This window comes from Rhinatrema bivittatum, chromosome 4 (assembly GCF_901001135.1).
Source record: "Rhinatrema bivittatum chromosome 4, aRhiBiv1.1, whole genome shotgun sequence".
NCBI classification, from domain to species: Eukaryota; Metazoa; Chordata; class Amphibia; order Gymnophiona; family Rhinatrematidae; genus Rhinatrema; species Rhinatrema bivittatum.
Window position 1 is genome coordinate 477,638,226 of NC_042618.1, and position 26,142 is coordinate 477,664,367.

Sequence of the window (26,142 nt, forward strand, 5' to 3'; positions counted from 1 at the left end):
AAGTCTTAAACCACCATTTTAGGTGTATTTTAATAGTGAATCCAGATAATACAATATAGTATTGTTTCTATTGGCAACTCCATAGACTCAAACAAGAAGATATTAAACAGGTCCCCCGACACGGTCCCGTGTTTCGCTGGGCTGCATCGGGGGGGACCCAGGGTATATTCAAATCTAAAGAGTAAACACAAAGTTAAGTCAGAATGATGGAAACAGTGGCTACATAGTAAAACCTATTCGACCATGTACATACCTCTGACGTCATACCCGGAGCGCGCAGGCTCTCACAGATGTGGGATATTTAAACATGAGAAAAAGGCGCGAACGCGGCAACTCTCGCGAGAGCTGTCAAAACCCTCCAAATCTCGGCAGATCCGTCCCTACTGTGGCCATAGACAGACCTCAATAGAAAAGGTTCCCCTCAATTTCTTTATTAAGACCATGGGGGGCCACCGTGTTGAGCATGAAGATCCATTTCTGCTCCCTGCGACCGAGGATCGAGGGGTAGTCCCCGCCCCGGGAAGGGCGCCTGTTTCAATTACGGGCAACATCAGATTGCCTTACTAAAGGCGTGGTATATGCTGTGAAATGTCCTTGCCCTCTACTCTATGTGGGTAAAACCACGCGTATGCTAAAAACTCGCATGATAGAACATTGTTCTAACATCCGTTTACATAGAGTAGATGAGCCCTTAGTCACCCACTGGACAGAATGTGGCCACTCCATTTCTGAGCTCTGCTTCACGGTTCTCGAGGTGGTGGGCCGCCCTTCCCGGGGCGGGGACTACCCCTCGATCCTCGGTCGCAGGGAGCAGAAATGGATCTTCATGCTCAACACGGTGGCCCCCCATGGTCTTAATAAAGAAATTGAGTGGAACCTTTTCTATTGAGGTCTGTCTATGGCCACAGTAGGGACGGATCTGCCGAGATTTGGAGGGTTTTTGACAGCTCTCGCGAGAGTTGCCGCGTTCGCGCCTTTTTCTCATGTTTAAATATCCCACATCTGTGAGAGCCTGCGCGCTCCGGGTATGACGTCAGAGGTATGTACATGGTCGAATAGGTTTTACTATGTAGCCACTGTTTCCATCATTCTGACTTAACTTTGTGTTTACTCTTTAGATTTGAATATACCCTGGGTCCCCCCCGATGCAGCCCAGCGAAACACGGGACCGTGTCGGGGGACCTGTTTAATATCTTCTTGTTTGAGTCTATTGAGTTGCCAATAGAAACAATACTATATTGTATTATCTGGATTCACTATTAAAATACACCTAAAATGGTGGTTTAAGACTTCTCCTGCACCAGCGTTTTGTGTTACTTGCGAATGTGCAAGGTTCATGCTTCTTCTTCTTCTAGATTTCAATTACCCCAATATTGACTGGGTAAATGTAACATCAGGACTTGCTAGAGACATAAAGTTCCTGGATGTAATAAATGATTGCTTCATGGAGCAATTGGTTCAGGAACCAACAAGAGAGGGAGCTATTTTAGATTTAATTCTTAGTGGAATGCAAGATTTGGTGAGAGAAGTAACGGTGGTGGGGCCACTTGGCAACAGTGATCATAACATGATCAAATTTAAACTAATAACTGGAAGGGGGACAATAAGTAAATCTGCAGCTCTAACACTAACATATATAAAACACAGTAACATAGTAATGATGGCAGAAAAGGCCAGATGGTCCATCCAGTCTGCCCAGCAATTTGCTTATGGCAGCCAAGGCCACTCCGTGCAGGTTACCACCATGCATTCTGTTAAGGGAAGTCACTACCTCTGTGCAGGTTGTCTCCATGTGTTCTCTTAATGGTAGTAAACATTCAAAAGGGAGAGTTTGATAAAATGAGGAAGACAGAAAAAAACTGAAAGTTGCAGCTACAAAATTTAAAAGTGTACAACATTGTTTAAAATACCATCTTAGAAGTGCAGTCCAGGTGTCTTCCACGCATTAAGAAAGGTGGAAGAAAGGCCAAGTGACTGCCAGCTTGATTAAAAGGTGAAGTGAAAGAGGCTATCTTAGTCAGAAAAACTTCCTTCAAAAATTGAAAGAAGGATCCATCTGAAGAAAATAGGAAAAAGCATAAGCATTGTCAAGTTAAATGTAAAACATTGATAAGACAGGCTAAGAGAGAACTTGAAAAGAAGCTGGCCATAGAGGCAAAAACTCATAATAAAAACGTTTTAAAATATATCCAAAGCAGGAAGCCTGCAAGGGAATTGGGTGGAACATTAGATAATGGAAGGGTTAAAGGAAAACTTAGAGAATATAAGGCCATCATACAAGACTAAATTAATTCTTTGCTTCGGTGTTTACAAATGAAGATGTTGGAGAGATACCCATTCTGGAGATGGTTCTCAAGTGTGATGATTCAGATGAACTGACCCAAATCATGGTGAACCTGGAAGATGTAGTAGGCCAGATTGACAAACTGAAGAGTAGCAAATCGCCCAGACCAGATGGTATACACCCCAGGGTTCTGAAGGAACTCAAAAATTAAATTTCAGATCATTTACTAGTAATTTGTTACCTATCATTAAAATTGTTCATTGTACCTGAAGACTGGAGGGTGGCCAATGTAACCCTGATATTTAAATGGGCTCCAGGGGCGATCCAGGATACTATAGACCAGTGAGCCTGACTTCAGTGCCGGGAAATATAGTGGAAACTATTCTAAAGAAAAAAAATAACAGAATATACGTACAGATATTATTTATGGAACACAGCCAACATGGATTTACCCAAGGGAAGTCTTGCCTCACAAATCTGCTACATTTAATTAATATCTAGATAAAGGTAAGCCAGTAGATACAGTGTATTCGGATTTTCAAAAGACGTTTGATAAAGCCCCTCATGAGAGGCTTCTAAGAAAATTAAAAAGTAATGGGAAAGAAGGCAATGTAATTTTGTGCAAACTGGTTAAAAGACAGGAAACAGAGTAGAATTAAATGGTCAATTTTCTCAATGGAGAGAGGTAAACAGTGGAGTGTGTCAGGGATCAGTGGAGTGTGTCAGGGATCTGTACTTAGACCTGCGCTTTCTAAATATATTTAAAAATGATCTGGAAAGGGAAATTATGAGTGAAGTGATCAAATTTGCGGATGACAAAAAAATTATTCAGAGTAGTTAAACCTCACAGGCAGATAGTGATAAGTTACAGGAGGATCTTGCGAGACTAGAAGATTGGGCATCCAAATGGCAGATAAAATTTATCGTGAAAAGTGCAAGGTAATTCATATAGGGAAAAATACCCCATGCTGTAATTACATGATTTTAGGTTTCATGATAAGAGTTACCACCCAGAAAAAAGATCTGGGTGTCATAGTGGATAACACATTGAAATCGTTGGCTCAGTGTGCTGCAGCAGTCAAAAAAGCAAACAGAATGTTAGGAATTATTAGGAAGGCAATGGTTAATAAAACGGAAAATGTCACAATGCCTCTGTATCGCTCCATGGTGAGACCACACCTTGAATACTGTGTACAATTCTGGTCACCGCATCTCAAAAAAGATATAGTTGCGATGGAGAAGGTACAGAGAAGGGCAACCAAAATGATAAAGGGGATGGAACAGCTCCCCTATGAGGAAAGGCTGAAGAGGTTAGGACTTTTCAGCTTGGAGAAGAGACGGCTGAGGGGGGATATAATGGTCTACAAAATCACGAGTGGACTAGAAAAGATAAATGTGAATTGGTTGTTTACTCTTTTGGATAACAGAAGGACTAGGGGCACTTTATGAAGTTAGAAAGTGGCACATTTAAAACAAATTGGAGAAAATTCTTTCACTCAGTACATAATTGTTATGTGCACGGACACGTGCTCAAGAGCGTGAGCCCCTGTGCTGTGACGTGACTGACACAACCACAGGGCTGGCCATGGTCCACGCTGTTGGTGGGCGAGTGTATCCGGGCACGGGCTGGCTGAAACATGAACACTCTTGACTTGGAACAGGAACACTTGGCCATCCAATATGCTCCAGGAACTGAGAACCAGCAACTCATGCTGGTCTCTGGGGTAGCCCTCCGGCCACTCTAAAAGCCCTTTCAGACTGCTGCTTGGAAGTGGTTTGAGCATGAGGACAGACGGATGTAGGGGACTCAAAGGTGACTCTGGAGACGTGGACAAGATGCTGGAGACTTGGATATGAAAAAGGCGAAGCATGGCTTGAAACAAACAAGATGAGGACTTGGGTTTGGAACAGGCAGATGGTGGATCAAGGACTCCAGAGACCAGGGACAGGACTCAGGAACTCAGAACTCAGACTCAGGAACTTGGACTTGGAACTCGGAAGAGACTCCGAGTTCCAAGAGTCGAACTCGGAAGAGTCTCTTCCGAGTTCGGAAGAGACTCGGAAGACTTAAACCAGCGGCGAAGACTTGGACAGGACTCTGAAGACTTGGATACAGTAACAAGACTTGGACTCAGGAACCAGGAGCCCATGAACAGAAGACTACGAGAAACAGGAGGCCTTGAAGGACCGATAACATTACAAGGCCTGGAGCAGCAGAAGAAGTGGCCTTTTAAAGACCCGAGGTGATGACATCATCATGAAGGGCCACGGTCCCATTAAACTCCAGCAGGGGCACGCGCCGCATCGGAGAATGTCGGCAGCATTTCAGGTCACGCAGGAACCAGGATCAGCATCGGGCAGGAGAGTGGCTGCACAGGAAGCAGGCAGCGGCTGCTTGGCACTGGGAGTCAGCGATGTTTCTCCTGCCGCGGGGCAATGGTGGCAAGACTTGAGGTGGTGTTGGTGAGTGAGGCCGCTCATAGGACCTTCCCACGAGCAGAATCGCAGCAACACTTAAGCTCTGGAATTCACTTCTAGAGGATGTGGTTAAGGCAGTTAGTGTAGCTGGGTTTAAAAAAGGTTTGGATAAGTTCCTGGAGAAGAAGCCCATAAACTGCTATTACTGGCATTAGTAGTATGGGCTGTTTTTAATATTTGGGTACTTGTAACCTGGATTGGCCACTGTTGGAAACAGGACGCTGGGCTTGATGGAGCCTCAGTCTGACCCAGTATGGCAGCTTCTTAGGTATGTTCTTAAACCTACATGCTTTCTGTTCTCATGGTCTGTACACAGATAAAGTAAGATTCTCTCTGTGTTGTTAGAAATTGCCTGATCTAATGATTTTTTACAGCGAATATACAGTATGAGATCATTAGAAGAGGATCCAACCATAGATACGAGCTTGCACCATCATCAGAAGCTCTGACAGGCACGCTGTGGAGGGACACAAACAGGCCGATGCAATATTAGGTGCTGAGGTCACTGCGCCACTGAACGCACGTGCTGAACGTGCCAGACTTATGCCCGATGCAATACCGGGATTAGCGCATCCAAAACGCGCGTCGCTAATAATGCTCATCACATGTAAATTCCAATGACACGAGGCTATCAGCTATTACCCCGCGATTCAAAAACGTCCCACGTGGCCAATGCGCTCATTGAGCCTGGAAGCTGGTGTTAAAGCATGCCACGCTCAAGAGCTCAACCTAAAAAACAAAAATCCTGCTTCCTGTGGGTCCTCCTATTAGGATCGTCGCGATACAGAGTAGGAGGAACCACAGAAAGCAGCATCGTGCAAAATAATATAAAATTCTGGGAGCCCAATAGACGCCCACAATATACGCGGTCCAGGCCTTGTATATTGTGCCGGTAGCGGGAGAAAATGGAGACTCGCATTGAGCGTCCGTTTTCCTAACCCGCACTGACGGCCACGTCTCCTGGCGCCCGGGGCCGAGGAGACCCTAGGGACGCACAATTTCCCCCAGCGCTTCCTTTTTAACGCCGCAGCTCGCAGGCCTCCTGCATCGCGTGCCCGGGAGAGGCGGGCGTTAGGAAAGCAAGAGCTCGATCACGAGGGCCCGTTTCTCACGTGCCGGTATTGCTTTGTCCTGAAAGGGTCCTGATGCCTGAAGCTTCTTGCACGTAAAGATAGAACAGGAAAAAACCTTAACTGATTCAGGCCCTAACTGCTTTTTTTTTTAAATATTATTGGGTTTAATGCATTATCAATGTAAAAAAAAGCGAGAATGGTGGAGAGACATTAAGTAACCAATATAGGAATAGCAATAGAGAACACAGGGTGAAACACACCACCGGGGAACAACTGGCAAACATCTGCTCTTATAGGGAATCTGACATCTGGATCCTCTCTGTACCCTTGTCTGAACAATGAGCCTTTTGTTTGTATATAAAACAAACAGAGAAGGCAGGATCTCAGTACCCTTTTGTCCTTCACTGGTTCTTCCTCGTGAATTCACACGCTTTGAATAAGGAGGCCAGAGATAATGCAAGCTGTGAATACTGCTGGTGTCTAAGCACATCTGCCTCAACAGAGGGCAACCCTGCACCTTCACAAGAACAGTGGCGTGGGCTCATCCTGCCACAAACCTGGGAAACACTGAGCCCGAGGCCAGTCCCCGATCTCCAGACTCGAATAGGACATCTTGCCTTTCCCTGTCCAGGTAAAATAAGAAAACTCGCAATTGTACAGCACCGCTACTAATGATTTCTATGGCTCTTCTGTCCAATATCACAAGATTACTTACAGAAACAAGAGAGCCTAGGTTTTATAGGCAAATTTGGTTCTCTCTAATGGGGTGATTTTGCCAGGTTCCAGACGATAGAACTTGTGAAGTACATTAGGCCAAACGCCCCTCCTCCTGAGCTCTCTCAAGGTCACACGGTAACCGGAACTCAAGGTCAAGTCAGGTTCCGGTGCTCGTTCAGAGAAGACACAGGCGGCCAGCAGCGTCCATCAATTCCATCCTGGGACTTCTCGGAGATCTTCTGAGATCTGCAGGTCCAAGCCTCAGGCGCTAGAGCAGCAGGTAAGAGCGATCAGACTGCGCTGGGAGTGGGACAGGCCAGGGTATGTGCGAAGGAATCATGCAGGGTTCGTGCGCGGCAATTTCCCAGACTGTGACTTTTAAGGCTCCAGCCCTCTCTCTTCATGCAGACAACATGCCAAAAAGCTCTGCCGCCTTCCATTCTGAGGACAGGACCGCAGCGTCCTCAGGCCTAGCGTGCTGGAGTCTTCCGTTTCCAATTAAACTCCTCCCTAACAAGGACTGCTCTTCCCAGAGCAGCAGAACAATGACTCTTCCAGGCAGCAGGACTTTCCATCTGCATCTTCCTCCTCTCCCCGCTGACCGTCCTGCCGCCGCAAGCACTTAGGAATCCAGCGCCCTGCAGGTCAGGGCAGACTTCGGCCTCTCCTTGAGTTCCTGCTCCTCTGGTTACCTGGAGCTGGGAAAGCTGCGGAGATAACCCTCAGGGTGCCTGGTTAGGAATTGTACCCGGAAGGGATACTTAGGGTCCGGAAGGAGCTTCATCCTTCCCTCACATCCTTAACGAAAGGTCGCAACAGCTTCCCAATATTTCACTGCAGTTTCAGGTTTAATGGGGGGAGGTCGGTTTATTTTAAGCTTCTATTTCTTGTCTAAACTTTTAGCTAAATTCTAATTCTACAGCGTTTATGATGTTAACCTTCGTCATACGCCCTGAACGCTGCTTCTCCACATTTACCAGCGAGGGATATCACCAACTGGAAACACTAAAAGTAGGATTCACCAAGACTGCCTAGGCCGGGAACCTACAGCTCGCTGCATGTATCTTCACTATTCGCAGGACTCACACAAGCAATGCTCCCTCCAATTCTGGAACAGCTATCTGCACATGCACTTTCTTTTCTGCAACGTTTATAACCTGAGTTCAAAATTTGTGAGCTACAAGCCAGAATAATGCAAAAAATATCGGGATTTCTTGTGCGTGCGCCGTGGTCAATATTCAAAGCGTGTTCAGCGCCATTTAGTCGATAAGCAGGACTTATGCAGCTAAGTAGTGGCCACTGAATATGCGTCCACGTTCAGCGGCTGTCGCTTAGCCATATAAGTCCCCTTGGCTAACAAGTTAGCTGCATAAGTTGTGGGTGGGACAGGGGCGGATTGGGGCTGAGTGAGTGAATCATATAACCTATGCGGCTAACTGCTGATATTTGGATCAGTTGTTATCTGCTATCGGGGCAGATCTAAACCTAGCCGGTCAGACTTGTACGGATAAGCGCTGAGATATACAAAGGCAGAGACTCTAGATGGGCCCCATGAGGCGAGGTGGGTCCCAGGAGAAAACCAACAGGAGATGGTGTATTGCAGATTTAATTAAGTGTTCAATTAAAAGTTATTCATTGGTGAGTATATATTGTACAATATATATTCACACAAAACAATTTCAACATTTCTGACCTGCAGTCTCAGGTGCCACTTTTTCAACTAGTGTAAAACAAGAATGCTGAAGGGAAAAATATCGCCGTCCGGAAATGAGAGGTGACGGGAAACTGCCAGCCGATCCGCTGACTCCCTGTCCCCTGCCAGGTGCGTTGAGCAGCGCTCTCGGCGTCACGTTACTGACGCGTCCATAAGACACAGCCTTTGCAGAAATGCTCTTTTTTTACTTTTCTGTCTTTATTATATTTTTGGTTTTGGTATTTCTTTTGCGAATGAGCTTTATTTATTCATAGTTTTCTGTTAGCTGATAAGCGTGTGGGAGGTATCTCGTCGGTTTCCTGAGCAGAAACACGGAATACGGAGGAGGCAGATAAGGTTCGCAAGGATCATCCTGAGCCCACTTCCCCTACGTCCTGCAGTACCAAACCCCACCTAACTTCTGGCTTTACATGCACTTCCCTACAGCTAAGGATCCTCTGTGCCTATCCCACATCTTCTGGAATTCCTGTCCAGCTCTCTCCACTGGCGTCCTCAGAAGGCAGTGAGATGCTCCTACTGACCCTACAAACATGCAAGCGTGGCGCTCTGGCAGACTCTCTCTCCGCTGGTTGTATAAGTGAAGCCAGGACCTTCCATCGTCCCAGGCAGTACAAGATTGGCCGGCAGTCCTGCTGCAATATATGGAAGTAATGAAGGGAGCGCACAGTTTCCTGATGAGGGCATGGAAGGAGAGAGGCCATGGAGGCGAGGATAACGTGCGGGCAGGAAGAGCACTGGGAAGCAATCTCCAGGGCGGGCCCATGGAGCTGGGATGTCGTCCCCTGATAGCCCCATGAGGTTTCCTGTAGCTTTCCTGAGTAGGAGGATGTGGTTGGCCACACATAGCTTCAGACTGTGTCACTGCTCGTTTAAACAGTCCCATGCTGAATTCTTTATAAAGTTCCTGACAGAAGTCGTGACCTCGCTATCATCCCATCTCTTCCAATAACACCCCTGGCCTGGGTGACTCCGGGAATCCTCAGCAGAACTACCCGGGCATCTCTGGGAAATGGAGGCAGAGGAGAAGATTTTAAGAAACCAAACTTTAATCCCCAGTTACTGAGCTTGGTCCCTGTACAAATTCCTCAGTTAAGATGGCCCTTAAAAACGGCCTCCGCACGCTTCTCACTCACTCCCAACTGTAAGTGATCTTTTGTGACTTTTCAATAGAGAAATTCTTACTCCTACGATTCCATGGAAGTCTTCGGCGTTGAACAAGATGAGGAGCAGGGAGCAGAGAGAAGGGAACCCAGGAGATAAGAAAGAGGATGTCTACCAGATGCACCCTCGCCGAGGAAGGGGATATCAGCAGTTCTCCTCTCTCCTCTGGCACTGCAAGAGCCACCAGGCCAAAATGCATTGACAAAGGCTACGAAGAGACAGAGACAACCTGGGAGAGAGGTGGATGAGAGGGAAACAGGCCCAGACAGAGGAGAGGAAAGGAGGACTAAACGTTGAATTCTACTTCAGATCCTGCTCTCTCCTCTCTCTCTTGAAGTTGCAGTCACCTCATTTTACTGCCGCTGTCCTATCCAAGTGATTTTGGTTGGTTTGCAGAGTGGAGATTGAAGAGAGAGAATTGCCACCGTCACTTTTTCTCTGTTTCCTTCTTCTTGTGCACTCTCTCACACACTAATGGCCTTACGTGCTTACTCTCTCCTTCTCCTTTCCTCACCTCTCTGCAGTCTTTCCCACATTCTACCACTCTCTCCCTCCAGCCTGTGCCCATCCCTCCATCCTGTTTATCCCCTGCATCTGGCCCCTAGCCTGTCTCTCTCTCTCGCGCCATTCTCTACTTCTACCTCCTCTCTCCACCTCTCTCTGCTTCCCCTCCTTCTTTCCAGCCCCCCCTCTTCTCCGTCTCTCTTCCCACCTTTCTCCAAACTCTTCCTTGCTCTGCTTTACGTGAGAGCGAGTGCTTCCCTTTCTTCTGGTTGATGTGGATTTAGCTCAGGCTGAGTTTCTGTGCGTTCTTCCCTCTCCCCAGAGGGCTCACAGTCTAAGGCAACGGAGAGTGAGGAGACTTGACCGAGGTCACAAGGAGTGGCAGCGGCACTTGAACCCTGACCTTCCCCGGTTCTCAGCATTAGCAGGAGTCTGGCTAAAGGTCCAGGGTCAGGGTACTCTTTTCTCTGTTCCTGACCAGCACCTCTGTAATACCCTTTGACCTTGCCTCTCATCCTCGCTGTTTGGCCAATGGGAAGTGAGATACATAATGAAACAAGAGAAGAGCTGTCTTGACATTCAATATTTAATATTTAAATCAGATTCTGAGGAAGGATCTGTCCTCTCGTTGTGGAAAACGTCGCCATGGAAGTGTGGACTGGATCACTGGCAGGTGGGGTCCGTTTACCCCCTACGCCTCACTCAGATCTGACCGAAGCCGAGCAGGTGGCTCTCCTGCCATTCGTGAAACAGAATAAGAGAGCCTTCCTCTAGCGCTTCCATCTGAAAACGATTTCATGTTGAATGTCGTAAGATGGAACTCTCCTCCATCAACTTTGCTCTTCACGTGGGGCCAATTTCTTTTCTGTTCCTCGCACCCTCTGGGCTGCTGTTGGGCATGAGCCCCGAGTCTGCTCTCTCGTGCCACGAATGCTGCTGGGCCAGCCACAGCTCAGACAGGACAAGTGTGCGGTCCAGGAGATTCCTCCTCTCTCCTCCCCCGCTGTCACTTCTGTGCAGGAAGGAGGGTCTCCTCCCCCCCAAGAATAGAGGAAGAGGAAGGGATCCCCCCCAAAGATGTGGGGGACCTCCATTCAGCTGCACACCCATGATCTTCAGAGTATCCCGCCACCCCCCTCTAACCCTGCCTGCTCTTTCCAAGGCCCACCATTCGTTTCTTGCGCTCAGTGTCCGAGACCGAGACGAATGTGTCCTGCAATTCTGGCAGAAGCCCCGCAGCTGAGGGCGGCCAGGGCTGCTGGGGGTCCTTGGTCCTGGGTGTTGCCTACAAATACTTGTGTGTCTGTGTGTTGCTCTGTGTGTTTGCTGGGATGTGTTTTTTTTTGTGCTTCTCCTTGTGCTTTGTGGGCCACTGTGTTCCTTACTTAGTGTGTATCTGCATTTATTTGAGCCATTGTGTTACCATCTGCACCTACATATTCCACGGGCGCAAAATGCTTGCATGTTGTGTTTTTGTGTGTCCAGGGATTTTATTGGTAAAGTTTATTAACAAGCAGAGGGAACAACAGAGGTAAAAAAAACCACAGAATTTCACAGATAACAGAAAAGCCGATTCAAGCAGCATTCTCCATCTACGGCTCACCTCGATAATATAATCCTTCCCATCCTTCCCGTGTACGGCCTTCACAGCGCAAATGTCAAGTCCGCCAAACACCTCTGCACAGGAATCCACCCAGAGCCTGTACCTGTGAAATCGCACAAGAAGAGAGGGCGTAATAGCAGGGCACAGAGGCGCGTGAGGGTAGCGTGCCAGGTCACAGGGCACGGGGAGGATGGCACACTGGATCCGGCCTGCAGGGCCCTGACCGCACTGGGAACCGTGCCTACGCTGGTCCTGCTCTGGGTCTCTCGTCTTTCTCATATTTAGAAAATCTTCTTTTGGCCCGTGCGCTGAGCTCCCATTCTGGAAACACCTGGGAGTTGTACGACTATAAAGCCCCAGCTTTCCAGAGAGTTTTGCCATCACCCCAGAATGAGATCAAATGTTTTTCAAAATCATAAGTTATCCTGCAGATAGAGATTTCATACTGAAGTAAGCATCATCCCAGAGAGATCTCAGGTCCCAGCTACCACGACCAGGAGCTCATTTCCCCTCCTCGCAGTAGCACAGGCCGTCATCCTCTGGGATATGTGCATCTCTCCTCCTCCTTCTATCATAGGGACATAAGAACATGCCATACTGGGTCAGACCAAGGGTCCATCAACCCAGCATCCTATTTCCAACAGAGGCCAATCCAAGTCACAAGTACCTGGCAGGATCCCACACAGAAGATAGATCCCATGCTGCTTATTCCAGGGATAAGTTGTGCTATTTCTTAAGTCTACCTGATTAATAGCAGTTTATGGACTTCTCCTCCAACAACTTGTCCAAACCATTTTTAAACCCAATTATGCTAGCTGCCTTTATCATATCCTCTGGTAATTCCTGAAAAGCCACTACTTATTATTGTGTGATAACAGCCTGGAATCTCTCTACCCCTTGAAATCCTGCCAGGTACTTGTGACCTGGACTGGTCACTGTTGGAAACAGGATACTGGGCTTGATGGATCCTTGGTCTTTTAAATAAATATTTATATTCCGCCTATAACGAATCACCATGCTAAGCGGATTACAGCATAAATTTAAAACACACTGGTCTGACCCAGAATAGCAATTCTTATGTTCTTATGTTCTAAGAGCCCCTTTAACCCCTCGATCATCTAACGGTCCAACCTACTCCCTCACAGGCTTCCTGCTTTGGATATATCTAAAAATCTTTTTATTATGAGTTTTTACCCTCTACAGCCAGCTTTTTTTCAAATTCTCTTTTAGCCTGCCTTAGTGTTTTACATCTAACTTGCCAATGTTTATGCTTTTTCATCTTTTTCTCAGATGGATCCTTCTTTCAATTGTTCAAAAAAGTTCTTTTGGCTGTCGTTTAGCCTTCCTTCCAGCTTTCCTAATGCATGGAATACATCTGGTCTGGGCTTCCAAGATGGCTAATGTCTGCACCTGACATAAACCTCTGCATTATCCAGATAAATGCTTTTGAATATGGACCTCCTAATCCCTCCAGTCATTAATTCAAATTTAATCACCTTATGATCTCAGGGAAAGAAAGACAAGAGGCTGCAAAAGTCCTGGCTACCCTTTAAATAGCTTAGGGCTCAAAATGCTATCCTCGCCTCTCACTACATAGTCCGCAGTTATAATATTCATACTACGAGGTACACAGGCAGATAATTTCCCTCCACTGTCAAGCTTCGGGCCTGATTAGCAAGCCATAGCCTGGGAGAAAAGGCTTTGTGAATCAGACCCCGAACTGGAAACCAAGAAACTTCATCAGTTTGCTGAAGGTCGACCACTGAGTGGCAGAAAGGAGAATGGGCGTGAAATTCCTCTTCTCTCAGCTGTGTGTACTGATCACCGTTAGACATTTTACTACATCTCAATGTGATCTAATGTCACATCTGGACCTTACAAGTGTCACATATACATGGGCCTATTAAGCAGCTCATGTGGCTGTGTAACGTGGCGAGCTGCAGAGTGGGAGCAGAGTCCCCTTGGTGCGCTCTCTCCTTCATTCTCAGCTCTGCTCCTCCCACTGCTGCCCCTTTGCTTCTCCTCACTGCCTCCAAGCTCCTGCAGCCTCCTGCATCTTCCAAAGCAAATGGGTGGTCCCGGCTCCTGCTGTCCTCGCAGCTTCACTCTCTGTGAGCCAGGGTGCAGCCCCCTCCCCCCTTCCTTCCATATGGGCTTCCTATTTACAATCAGAGCATGAAGAGGAGGTGGAGCTGAGAACGTGCACACTCTGCACAGGCAGAACAGGAGTGTCAGGAGCACCAGGATCTGAACTGATGGGCCCACAGGAGAAGCAGGGAGGGACAAGGGAGACAGGAAACACGTAGATACTGGAGGCTCTAAGGAAAGGACCGAGGAGCACCTCCGCAGGACGGGGATTGGGTGGAGCGCCAGCAAGGAGCAGTCTGTAAGGTGGGCGGCCACTCGTCACAGCAGCTTGAGAGGCTGACTTCCTGTTTCCTCGCTTCTGGATGCTCTGCTCTGCTTCCTGATTGCTTGCTCCCGGATCACCTTTCTTGCTCCTAGACCCCTCTCTGTATTGTGCCTTGGAGACCACCTCTTGCCTTATGACAGGCGTCGCTGGGCCTCTGAGTGAGGCTGAAGCCTGACTGACAAGGGAGATGCTGCTGCTGCTGCTGCTGCCCTTGATGCGGGGGGTGCGAGAGCAACCGGGCCTCGGGTCAGCTTGCCGCCTAGGAAGAGTAAGGAGGAAGGGGGGATGATGGTGGTGATGGGATCGGGGGGGGGGAGAGTGCGCTAAGGTTTAACCCTGCCCAGGGTGCACAAACCATCTCCCTCCCTCTCTCTGGTGAGGCCTTACCTCTCCGTCATCGCAACCTGCTCCAGCATAGCAGAACCCGTGTTTGCCTTCCAGTTTCCAGAAATGGAGGTTCTCCTGCGGGAAGAAAGAGGATACTGTGAAAGCCCTGCCCCGGGCGCCATGCCTCTGCTCCCCCCTTCTCAACACCTCCTTCCGACTGCGAATCAAGGAAATGGATTTGAACATCAACGCCAAGTTTACATGGCTGCACCCCCAGTGAGGGGGGTCAGGTGTCAGGGCATTAACCTCCCCCCACCCCCCCAAACAATATCGTACAAGGCCCATCCTCAGCTCACAGCTCAGACCCTGCACTTGCACCTGAGCTGGGATGCGCACGAGGACGTTTACGGGTTACAAGCTCAGATCTGCCAGTTTGCCTTCGGAGACTCTCCTGGAGCTGTAATAGGTGAAACGCTCTCCCCCCTTGCACTATAAATACTGGGCAGGGGTGAGAATAACCTGTACACGCGGGGTAATGTTTGGCTTTGCTGTGATTCATTCTTCTTCTTGCAGCTGGGAGACTGGCAATGGCTTTTCGCTGGTCCTGTGCTTGGGATCTGGACCAGGACGCGGCGCAGACCCTGCGTAACGAGAGCAGGAGTGGGGAGCAAGGAGGTAAGGCAGAATAAAGGCTTGAAAGAGAGAAAGGGGATCATTGTAGCAGCCTTGTGAAGAAGGAGAGGAGGCTGTTTCAGTGGTGAGGCTTGGAAGGGGTGGGAGAGGTTACAGGATGGACACCCCATGCACTCTCCTCTCCACCTCCACGCCCTTCCCCGGCATCAATGGATCTGTAGCCCTCTGTCAGACAAACTGGAACCACAAGGCCACAGATTAGGGTTTGCCACCTCATCTCAAGTCAACCGGAGGCGCTGACCCAGTCCTGGTTTTACACTGTCGCCAAGGGAAGTCAGAGGTCAGCCTGCAGTGAGGTGGAGGCGCTGGGGGTGAAACCCGGCCTGGCTCTGCCTGTCCCTTCTGAGCTGGAGCTTGCGTGGCAGGTGCTCCCCGGGACTCGCGTCTGCGGCCTGGAAATCAGAGGTCAGCCTGCAGTGAGGTGGAGGCGCTGGGGGTGAAACCCGGCCTGGCTCTGCCTGGCCCCTCTGAGCTGGAGCTTGCGTGGCAGGTGCTCCCCAGGACTCGCGTCTGCGGCCTGGAAATCAGAGGTCAGCCTGCAGTGAGGTGGAGGCGCTGGGGGTGAAACCCGGCCTGGCTCTGCCTGTCCCTTCTGAGCTGGAGCTTGCGTGGCAGGTGCTCCCCGGGACTCGCGTCTGCGGCCTGGAAATCAGAGGTCAGCCTGCAGTGAGGCGGAGGTGCTGGGGGTGAAACCCGGCCTGGCTCTGCCTGTCCCCTTCTGAGCTGGAGCTTGGTGGCAGGTGCTCCCCGGGACTCGCGTCTGCGGCCTGGAAATCAGAGGTCAGCCTGCAGTGAGGTGGAGGCGCTGGGGGTGAAACCCGGCCTGGCTCTGCCTGGCCCCTCTGAGCTGGAGCTTGCGTGGCAGGTGCTCCCCGGGACTCGCGTCTCCGGCCTGGAAATCAGAGGCCAGCCTGCAGTGAGGTGGAGGCGCTGGGGGTGAAACCCGGCCTGGCTCTGCCTGCCCCTTCTGAGCTGGAGCTTGCGTGGCAGGTGCTCCCTGGGGACTCGCGTCTCCGGCCTGGAAATCAGAGCCCAGCCTGCAGTGAGGCGGAGGCGCTGGGGGTGAAACCCGGCCTGGCTCTGCCTGTCCCCTTCTGAGCTGGAGCTTGCGTGGCAGGTGCTCCCTGGGGACTCGCGTCTGCGGCCTGGAAATCAGAGGCCAGCCTGCAGTGAGGTGGAGGCGCTGGGGGTGAAACCCGGCCTGGCTCTGCCTGCCCCTTCTGAGCTGGAGCTTGCGTGGCAGGTGCTCCTCGGGGACTCGCGTCTCCGGCCTGGCTGACGAGGGCCCATGGATTAACTCTTCCCAGAAACCCCCCCTGCCGCTTTTCCTCTGAATTCAGAACAAACACCCCAGCTTCCTCCTTGGTGTCTGCGGCTGGGGCGTGTCCGGCTCCGTCAACAGCTGGATGGGTTCACTGCCCGCAGCAAACGCTTGCAACAGATCAGCCCCCTGGAGAAGAAGTCGCTGCTGGTTTTCTTTTCCACTGCTTTCTGTGTTATTTTGGCGGCGCCTGCACAGATTGTCCTGCCAATAAAGTTCCCTGAATCCTCTTCCTCCTGCTCAGTGTAGTCCACGGGGCTCATTTTATCCTTTCGCATGAAGTAATATGGGGTTTTTTTTCGCTTTGGAAGGGGAGTCTCTCCTTTTCTCACCCGCCTTTCTTTCTCTTGCGCCGTTCCAGTCTTATTTCCCCCCCCTCTCTTTTCCTATGTCCCAGCCGCCCCTGCCTCCGTCCCTCCCCTTGCCGGTCCCCTGTTCTGCAGAGCCAGCACCGTCCCGCTCAGCCTCTGCCACATTGACGTCGAGGCTGCTTCAGACACGCTCGTTTCTTTTCCAGAATATGAAAAGGGGGGGGGGGGGGGGGATGCGATGTTCAGCCAGAGGATGTGCCCGGGAAGGCCATGGCGCAGCAGAGAGAATCCCGGGAAATAAAAAGCAGACTTCGCTATTCCCGTTCAGACGGCGTGGTCGAGTCTGTCTGAGACGGGGCCTTAAGTTATATAAATACCCAGCAGGGAACCTGTACGGAGCCTGGCAGGTGAGCTGCATGTGGAAAGGGCTGAGCGGAGATCCCAGTCCAGGGGGGGGGGGGGGGGGGGGGCTGTGTGCTTGCACCCGCTCCGCGAGTGGCACCCTGCCCGCTCCAACGCCGCAAGGGTCCTCCGAGAAAGATATGGAAGGGGAAAATGGAGGGGACGCCTTTATCTCCACCTCAGCACAGGAGAGGATGGGAACGGGCAGGAGGGAGGCAGTGGAAGGAAAGCGGGGGAGGGGGGCGTCTGGGGAGTTTGCGCACGGCTCTTTCAAAAAAAAAAAAAGGAGAAGCGAGAATTATTTTGGTGGCAACGACCTCCTTGAGGAATAGCCGAGCAAAACCTCATAGGCTGGAGGCAAGGACCTCACTACTGACGCCAGCTTTCTTCATGCAACTTTCAACTTAATTATAATACTCAGCACCCAAGCACCAGAAGACTGCCCACCGTCTAGCGGTGCCCTCTCGCCAGGAGCTGCCCTCTCCTGCAGGTGCAGGGCCTCCCATTCCTTGCCCGGCTCTGCCTCTTATCCTGCTCCCCCCCCCCCCCCAGTGCTCCCCCACTCTGGTGGCATCAGGCACCTAGCCTGGCCCCCGCACAGGTTAAGGGGGGATAGTACGCCCACTCCCCTTCAGCTGGAACCCATCGGGGCGAGCATCGTCACGCACCCTGGATCCCACTCCTCCATTCACTCTTCCTGGCATCCTACCAGCTGGACTCAGGGTAGGGGGCTACAGGTTTGTGCTCTTCTCCACTTACTATAGATACCACCATTACCAATCACCCACTGTGCCCTTTGCCCGGTGTCCACCCCTAGTCCTTCAAAGAAGCCCCTTTGTTACTCTGGGTTCCACTCCTTCCCCGGCCGGACTCTCTGGACTTTATCTGGTAATTCCTGTGGTGGCTTTCACTCTTTTCCCAAGTTAACTATGGCATCTTCCGACTCCTCTGCGCCATCTTCAGCGGCAGCGCTGCTTTCTGGCCCATTCTGCAGTAATTGCACCTGGGTACTCTGCAGTGCCTGCGCCTGGATCTTTCGTGCTGCCTTCCTCAGGTCAGTCTGGACGGCTCCCAACAGACCACTCTATACTGCCTCCTACTGGCCAATCTGCGTTGGCTCTTTCAGGCCAGGCTGTAAAGCTCCACCATGAGCTCTCTTGTACAGCAGTCACAGTCAGTGCAGGGTCATTCACCTGACATTCATTCTTTTTACTTCCATTCAGCTCTGCCTGTTCTTGCAATTCTGCCTTGCCTTTCACAACCTGTCCCAGCGGTGTGTTCACTAGTTCCATGCCAGATTTTCCTCTTACATTTGCTGTTATTCTCTTCTCCTGCACCACTGTCCCTCTGAAGGATAAAGCACCAGTCAGGTAACTCATACAGCTGCTAGGCTTCCTCTGCTTCCAGATGCAGTGAGCCCTTGCCTGGCATATCTCTTACTTCCCGTTCCTTCCAGGCACATGCGCAAGCAGTCTGATGCTTTATGGCACATTCCTGCACCTGCCTCTGTCCTTCCTGTGACTTTGAAGCAGAGTTTGCATTTCTCGCTCGGTCACGCTTTCCCACAGACAAGGCTGATTTTCTTGAGCATTAATGCAAAGCATCTCTTGCTGCAGAAGGGTCACGCCACGTACAAACGCATTAGCAACTTTGGCAGTTTCACTTTCTGCAGGGGCCATGCCCTGTTCAAACACAGTCTGCACAAACTGTTTTTCTCTCTTTTTTTTCTGTGAAAAAGTTAAAAAAAAAACCCTGCTTGTCCAGCAACTAACTCACTTTGTTCCCTTGCTAAGCAAGCAGAGCTTCTCTCCTTACTTGTACACAAACTTTTTAAAGCTAATTTTTTTCTCAGTCCCCAAAACACTGTGTTAAGCAAAAAAATAAATACATTTCTGTGCTCCTCCCTGAGCCACAGTCCTTTAACTCTTCAGTGCTTTGTGCAAAAGTAGTAACACTGCTTCTTTGGCAGGTCACATCCAACAAACTTATTTCTTCATTACTTTCTTTTTCCTGCCTTGGAGATTTGGCTTTCTCTCTGTGCCAAGCATAGTGCAGAAATCCCTGAACTGACACCGTGTGTGGGACAGCCGAGCAAAACCTCATAGGCTGGAGCATTCATCCAAATGCACCTTTCTATGTGCACTTCAACATGTATTTTCTGTGGGCAAAACTTACTGGCACAAGTCGAAGGAGCAGAGTTTATCCCACTGTTCATTTCTTTCTGAAGACCGGCACAACCAATCAGAACAGAGAATGCAAGGCCGGCAAACTGATTTATACCATGGGAACAGGACAGATGCAGTCTATAATCATGGGCCAAGGTGAGAGAAGCCTATCGGACTCAGAATATGAGTGTAAATTACGTGCACCTCTGGAACCTGCATTAACACAAGGGGCACTCACATGTAGGCCTTGTAATTGCTGCCAATTTTCTGGATCCGGATGTCATACTTGGAGTCGATGAACGGCTCTGTGGTAGCATAGGTTTTAGCCATGGCCACCAGGCTGGCGATATCCTGGAACTCATAGTGGCTTTCGACTTTCACCTGAAGCCGTCCATGCAAAAGAAAAGAAAGGCAACACCTGATATGCAAATCTGTACATAGGCAGGGGGAGTAGAAATCTAGCAGCAAGCACCCAGGGCTTCTGCTTCTAACCTTGGCTATGCCACTGACTAGCTGGTATCTCAGGGAAATCAATTCACTTCCCTGTGTTTTATTTCCACTGCAAGTTAGTACTAATTAGAAACAGAGAATCTGCTGACAAAGAAGCACCCTAAGGCCCACATAGCCTGCCCGATGTCATTCCTGGAGCAATTCCAGAGATCCCCAGCTGATCTCTGGCTTTCCCCTCGCTATCTCAGGTTTATTGAATTGTTACCATTTTTCTCTGTCACCTCCACTGCGAGGGCCATTCCTCACATTCACCCTCCCTGTCCTGCTCCCAATTCCACCCCAGTGAAATCTCTTGTTCTAGAGCATTCTTTCTATTTACAAAGGTTTGCCTCTTGTGCATTATTTATAGCTTTCATGTATATGAATGTCTCGATCATATCCCCCCCTTTCCACATGACCCCCCCTCCCTCATCTCTCCTCTCCTCTAGGGAGCACATATTTAGCTCTGTAAGTCTCATTCCCTATTGATTTTGGTACAGACCCTACCTCATTTTGGATTTTGGTGGCCCTTTTCTCTCTATATCCACCTGGAGGGAAGGCCTCCCGAACTGGACATAATATTCTAGGTGAGGCCTCACCAACGATTCGTACACAGGCATCATCACCTCCTTTTTCATGCTGGTTATCTCTTTCCTTATGCCTGCTCTTTTACTCTCCTTTTGCGGTTCTTCATGCATTAAGTAACTCATCTTTAAAGCTCCTTCTGGAATAGTACGGCTGTAAGATGCTACGTCAAACATTTAAATTCAAATGTTCTGCCTTAGAAGAAAGAGCTTTACCATTAAACAAACAATCCCTGTCCTGCCTCGTAATGTTATCACTGTCCTAACTGCTGGGTGTGGGGACTGAATGAACACGGGAAGGACCGGACAGTAACAGGAGCTGAAAACGTGACGGCTCCAGCTCCAATGAGACGTCCTTATTCAGCCATTTTCCCGTGTCCTCTAGAGGCCTTGTGCTTTCCTGAAGGGGTGGCACTGGGTCTGAGAAAAGCTCTATAAACAGACAGTCCCGCTCTCTGTGCCTGCTCTGCTTACAGCATGGCGCAGGACGCGTTCCCCAGAAATGCAAATATAAAGGACATTCTTACCTTTTCACATTGAAGAAGAAGCCCTTCCACAAGGCCCTATGAAGGCATTCATGAGTGGAGAATGTGGAATGTCTCATTCCGACTTTTTAACTAATTGTTATTGATGAGTTCGTTAATTGTACTGAGGAGTCACAGCAGGCTGTGATACCTCTCAAAGGACCAACTAAAACCGGGTTGCAGGTCGTGAGCTTTGAGATCTCCTGGGCCTTTCCTTTCGAGGTGACCGTAGGCTGGAAGTAGGAAGCTTTAAAAGAAGCTCGGTAAACGAATCACTAAATCTAGATAGCAACACCTTGTGGCCATGCCAGAGCTGCTGCGGAGTGACTCTGCAGTCATTTGCGATGAGATGTAAAAAAGTTATTAGTTCTCAGTACTGGGAAATGGGCCAAGCTACACATCTTACAGCTCGACTAGCCGGATCCTTCAAAGCATCAACTTACCTGGGGCGTAACTCTGTCGCTGCTTTATTTATTTTTCTTGGCATACTTCTATGACTCTTTTTTTTTTCTATCCTAACATAGTTTACTTCTTATACTTTTACACTTATTTTGTATGTTTTTAAAATCTCCATGCCTGAGCCTGCTGTTTGGCTGTTTCTTATGCGTTCCTGCTGCACATTATTTCTCTGGGATATTTGGGTGAAAGGGCACAGCAGCTCTCAGATTTATAACGGTGGGCACGGCTAAGTGGGAGGAAGGCTTGAGTGCTTGCTCAGTCTTATGGAACTTCAGAAGGCCAAGGGAGGAGAATACAAGCCAGCGGGCAGAAAGTGGCTTCCAAAAAAGGGCTAGGGTAATGGGACAGCGGCGGCACCGCCATACCAGGCTCCCAAGAAGGCTGGGGGGTTAAACTACACCGAGTGACCATGGCCACAACCAGAAGGCGAGTACAGGCTGAGCAGATGGCTTCACTAATTCTGGTGGTTGTTTGGTGTTGGATGAGGTCTGGGCTCTGTAAGAACGAGAGAGCGGGACGACGAGGCCTGAAATGGCCAAACGACTGGAGGCGGTGGAAACAGCACTGAACATGCCCGGGACAGATACAAAGGGTGGTGGCAGGAACACGATTCAGAGGTCAAATAAAAGATTTCAGGGGGGAGGGGGGTGGAAGCTGGTCCTGGTTACTCTCATTTACCCAAAGTCACAGAGAACCAGAGAGGAAGGCAACTGGGCAGACTGGATGGCTCCTTTGACCTTTATCTGCCCTCATGACCTATGTTTTGTTACTATGAGCTTTTAATGTTAATATTTCCTCATGCATGAGCACAAAAACCCAAGGATTAAGATGATTTTGTGCAATGGAGATTTGACTGATCAGAACATTGTTTCCCAGTACTTCTGCTGTGAAATCAGTCATGTGAAGAGCTGGCTCTACAGCGAAGCCCGGAGATTTAAGAATCCCATTTCCAGTGGGTTTTTTTTCCCCTCCGGCTGCATTGGGGTCTAACTTGTAGTAACAAGCTTTCAGCTCTTTAGCTGGAGAATCCCATAATAAACAGATGAGGATGGATGATTAGTATGGGATGAAGGGATGGTTTTGTGGTGGGTTTTCGTGGTTTGATGCTTCCATTCCCTTACTTTTTTCTATAGTGAAGGTTGGAGGAGAAAAAAAACCAAACATTAAGGGGGGTCATTTCCAAAGCCGCTGACGGGCATCAACCCCGGTTTAATGCACGCACATGGCAGCTCTAAAATTGACCTGGAGTTGGCGTGTATAAAAGTACACGCGCGTACGTTTCCGTGCAATGAGCAAAGGCGCTCTGGGGCGGGAGCGGCCGGTCCTTCCACACATCCCTACTGATTTTAAACGTCTGCGTATAAGTCTTATTTTTATTTATTTATTTATTTATTTTCGTATTTTATTTTTTTTTTATATATATACCGCGGCACGTTAATAACATCATCTCGGTTCACAATAAACAGTAAATCAGCAACAAGCTTTACAGTCAATACATGCAGAAATGATGCCCTCCAAAGAAGCGTAACTTTACACGAGGTCATGTGGGCGCGCGCGCGCCACCAATTCCCCCGAGAATTTTCAAAGCGAATTTACGCCCGTAAGTTGCCTTTGAAAATACTGGGTAAAGTCTGCATGTCGAATGTCCCGCTAGGCAGGGAGAGTGGTAAAAACATCCTCTGCATTGTGAGAAAATGGAAAGTTCTGGGGTGGATGTGTCTACTCCGAAAAAGTGAAGGGGCGAAGGGTGAAAATTCAGAATATGTGACAGCAATATAATTCCACCAAAACTTTTCAAAATCACGTATGAGAGCTTTTCAAAATCACATATGAGAACTTTTTTTTTAAGGAGGAAAAGGCTTCATGGTGAGACCACACCTTGAATACTGTGTACAATTCTGGTCGCCATATCTCAAAAAAGATATAGTTGCAATGGAGAAGGTACAGAGAAGGGTAACCAAAATGATAAAGAGGATGGAACAGCTCCCCTATGAGGAAAGGCTGAAGAGGTTAGGGCTTTTCAGCTTGGAGAAGAGACGGCTGAGGGGGGATATCATAGAGGTCTTTAAGATCATGAGAGGTCTTGAACGAGTAGATGTGACTCGGTTATTTACACTTTCGAATAATAGAAGGACTAGGGGGCATTCCATGAAGTTAGCAAGTAGCACATTTAAGACTAATCGGAGAAAATTCTTTTTCACTCAACGCACAATAAATCTCTGGAATTTGTTGCCAGAGGATGTGGTTAGTGCAGTTAGTGTAGCTGGGTTCAAAAAAGGGTTTGGATAGTTCTTGGAAGAGAAGTCCATTAACTGCTATTAATCAAGTTTACTTAGGGAATAGCCACTGCTATGAATTGCATCAGTAGCATGGGATCTTCTAGGTGTTTGGGTAATTGCCAGGTTCTTGTGTCCTGGTTTGGCCTCTGTTGGAAACAGGATGCTGGGCTTGATGGACCCTTGGTCTGACCCAGCATGGCAATTTCTTATGTTCTTATGTTCTTAACATAAGAAAATGCCATACTGGGTCAGACCAAGGGTCCATCAAGCCCAGCATCCTGTTTCCAACAGTGGCCAATCCAGGGACTGGGAAGCCTCACTGTCTAGATGGCAAGGGCAAAATCATGCATCAAAAAAACCTCCTTTTTAAAATGTTTATAAAGTGATGCTCTGTAGGTGAATTTTCAAACACTCTGCTTGTGATGTCTTCACAAGTCTTGGCATCCGAAGCCTCTTCCTCCTTAAAAACGTTTTGCTGCAGTTATATTGTTGTGAATATGTTTACTGCAGGGGTGCTCCACAATAAGCTACTCACTGCCAAAAGAAATCAAAGAATTTAGGGAAAATTCTCTCCAAAGTCAGAAGGATTTGATAAAAGCAAAGCAGGCCAAAACCGGCCTGGGTTTGTGAGAACCCTTCATATCCTGCTCTGGGTACAGAGAATGGCCGTTAGGTGAGAGGATAAACGAACCCGCTTACTTTTAGCTGGGGGATTTTCAGTTGAATCTGAACGGCTAGATTTAGGGCTGCTCTTTATGCAAGCAACGGGTGCTCACCCACACTCAGCTGATTGGAAACTGAAAACCAGCGCTAACGGGCTAAGCCATAAATCTGTCCCAGGAACAGGCCTGGGAGGTGCCCCGGCCTTCCCTGCTTCCTGAATTTAGGAGGAAAAATTCAGTAGAACAGTGGGGAAAAGTTCTGAAAAGCAGATTTTTAGCTGGCTAAACCTTTCCAAAATATAATTATATATACCAGGGAATATTGAAGAACTTTTTTCTTTATAGGAAATGGAATCGGCTGCTTACGCAGGCACTAGCCAATGGCAGGGAAGCTTTAAAAATCTTCGGTGACATCATCATGTGCTCTGAGCTCCCTGAGATTTCAGATGCAGAGAACTGAATAGGTCTCGTTCCCTAGAGGAAGTAGGAAAAAGGTGATAATGGGGCTCTGGGAACTCATGAAACGTGACCTGGGAGTCACTGGGCACGCAATGACATTAGAGAAAGATTCAAATCTTATTAGAGGGGACAGCAGCACACAGATATGGTGATGTTATAAGGCCAGTTTCCCTATAAGAAACCTAATTTATTTATTTATTTATTTTAATTTTTTATATACCGGCATTCGCGATGGGAGTCGCATCATGTCGGTTTACAATTAACAGGGTGTGACAAGAGGAGAAAAACTTAGAACATTAACATGTGATATAAGAAGAAATAGCAGTTACAATAAAACAGGGACATAAAGTAACTTGGAAAGTAAGGAAAGCGATAGAAAATTAACAATGTGATAAAAAGAGTAACAAGGTAATAATAAGCAGAATAATAATAATAAGGTAATAATAAGCTAATAAGCAGAGCCAGTCTGTAAGTCCAACCTAAAATAGCTGCATGTGCTACATCCAAATCCATCTGCTCACAGATTTATTCATCATTAAATTAATCCCTTAGCAAGGTACCCAACATTGTAAAATGGATTATTAATCTCTCAGGGTAGGAATGTGCCAAAGACAGATCATTAATCCCTGAAGTTAGGAAGGTCGATGACACCCTGAGTTGGATCATTAATCCCGGAGGTTAGGGAGATATCTGAGCCCTTGAAAAGGATCATTAATCCCTGAGATTAGGAAGGTGACTGAGACCCTGAGATGAATCATTAATCCCAGAGGCTAGGGAGGTGACTGACACCTTGAGATGGATCATTAATCCTGGAGATTAGGAAGGTGCCTGTGACTCTGAAATGGATCATTAATCTCTGAGATTAGGAAGGTGACTGAGACTCTGAGATGGATCATTAATCCTGAAGATTAGGAAGGTGCCTGTGACTCTGAAATGGATCATTAATCCCTGAGATTAGGAAGGTGACTGAGACCCTGAGATGAATCATTAATCCCAGAGGCTAGGGAGGTGACTGAGACCCTGAGATGAATCATTAATCCCAGAGGCTAGGGAGGTGACTGAGACCCTGAGATGAATCATTAATCCCAGAGGCTAGGGAGGTGCCTGAGACCTTGAGATGGATCATTAATCCCAGAGGCTAGGGAGGTGGCCTGAGACCCTGAGATGGATCATTAATCCCAGAGGCTAGGGAGGTGGCCTGAGACCCTGAGATGGATCATTAATCCTAGAGGCTAGGGAAGGTGACTGAGACTCTGAAATGGATCATTAATCCCTAGAGGCTAGGGAAGGTGACTGAGACCCTGAGATGAATCATTAATCCCAGAGGCTAGGGAGGTGACTGAGACCTGAGATGGAATCATTAATCCCATGAGGCTAGGAAGGTGACTGAGACCTTGAGATGGATCATTAATCCCTGAGGTTAGGAAGGTGACTGACACCTTGAGATGGATCATTAATCCCTGAGGTTAGGGAGGTGGCTGAGACCCTGAGATGAATCATTAATCCCAGAGGCTAGGGAG

At 48.6% G+C, this 26,142-nt stretch overlaps 1 protein-coding gene across 4 annotated transcripts in view; it reads right to left on the reverse strand.

The window, feature by feature from the left end:
- Positions 1-26,142, reverse strand: part of SYN3 (synapsin III) — a 387,951-nt gene that overhangs the window by 26,112 nt on the left and 335,697 nt on the right. For all 4 annotated transcript variants that reach the window (XM_029597328.1, XM_029597325.1, XM_029597326.1 and 1 more), the window contains exons 9-11: positions 19,405-19,547; positions 14,335-14,409; positions 11,535-11,637 (exon numbers count right to left, since the gene is read on the reverse strand). In XM_029597328.1, coding sequence (XP_029453188.1) covers positions 11,535-11,637; positions 14,335-14,409; positions 19,405-19,547 — 321 coding nt within the window. The remainder of the gene's footprint in view (positions 1-11,534; positions 11,638-14,334; positions 14,410-19,404; positions 19,548-26,142) is intronic.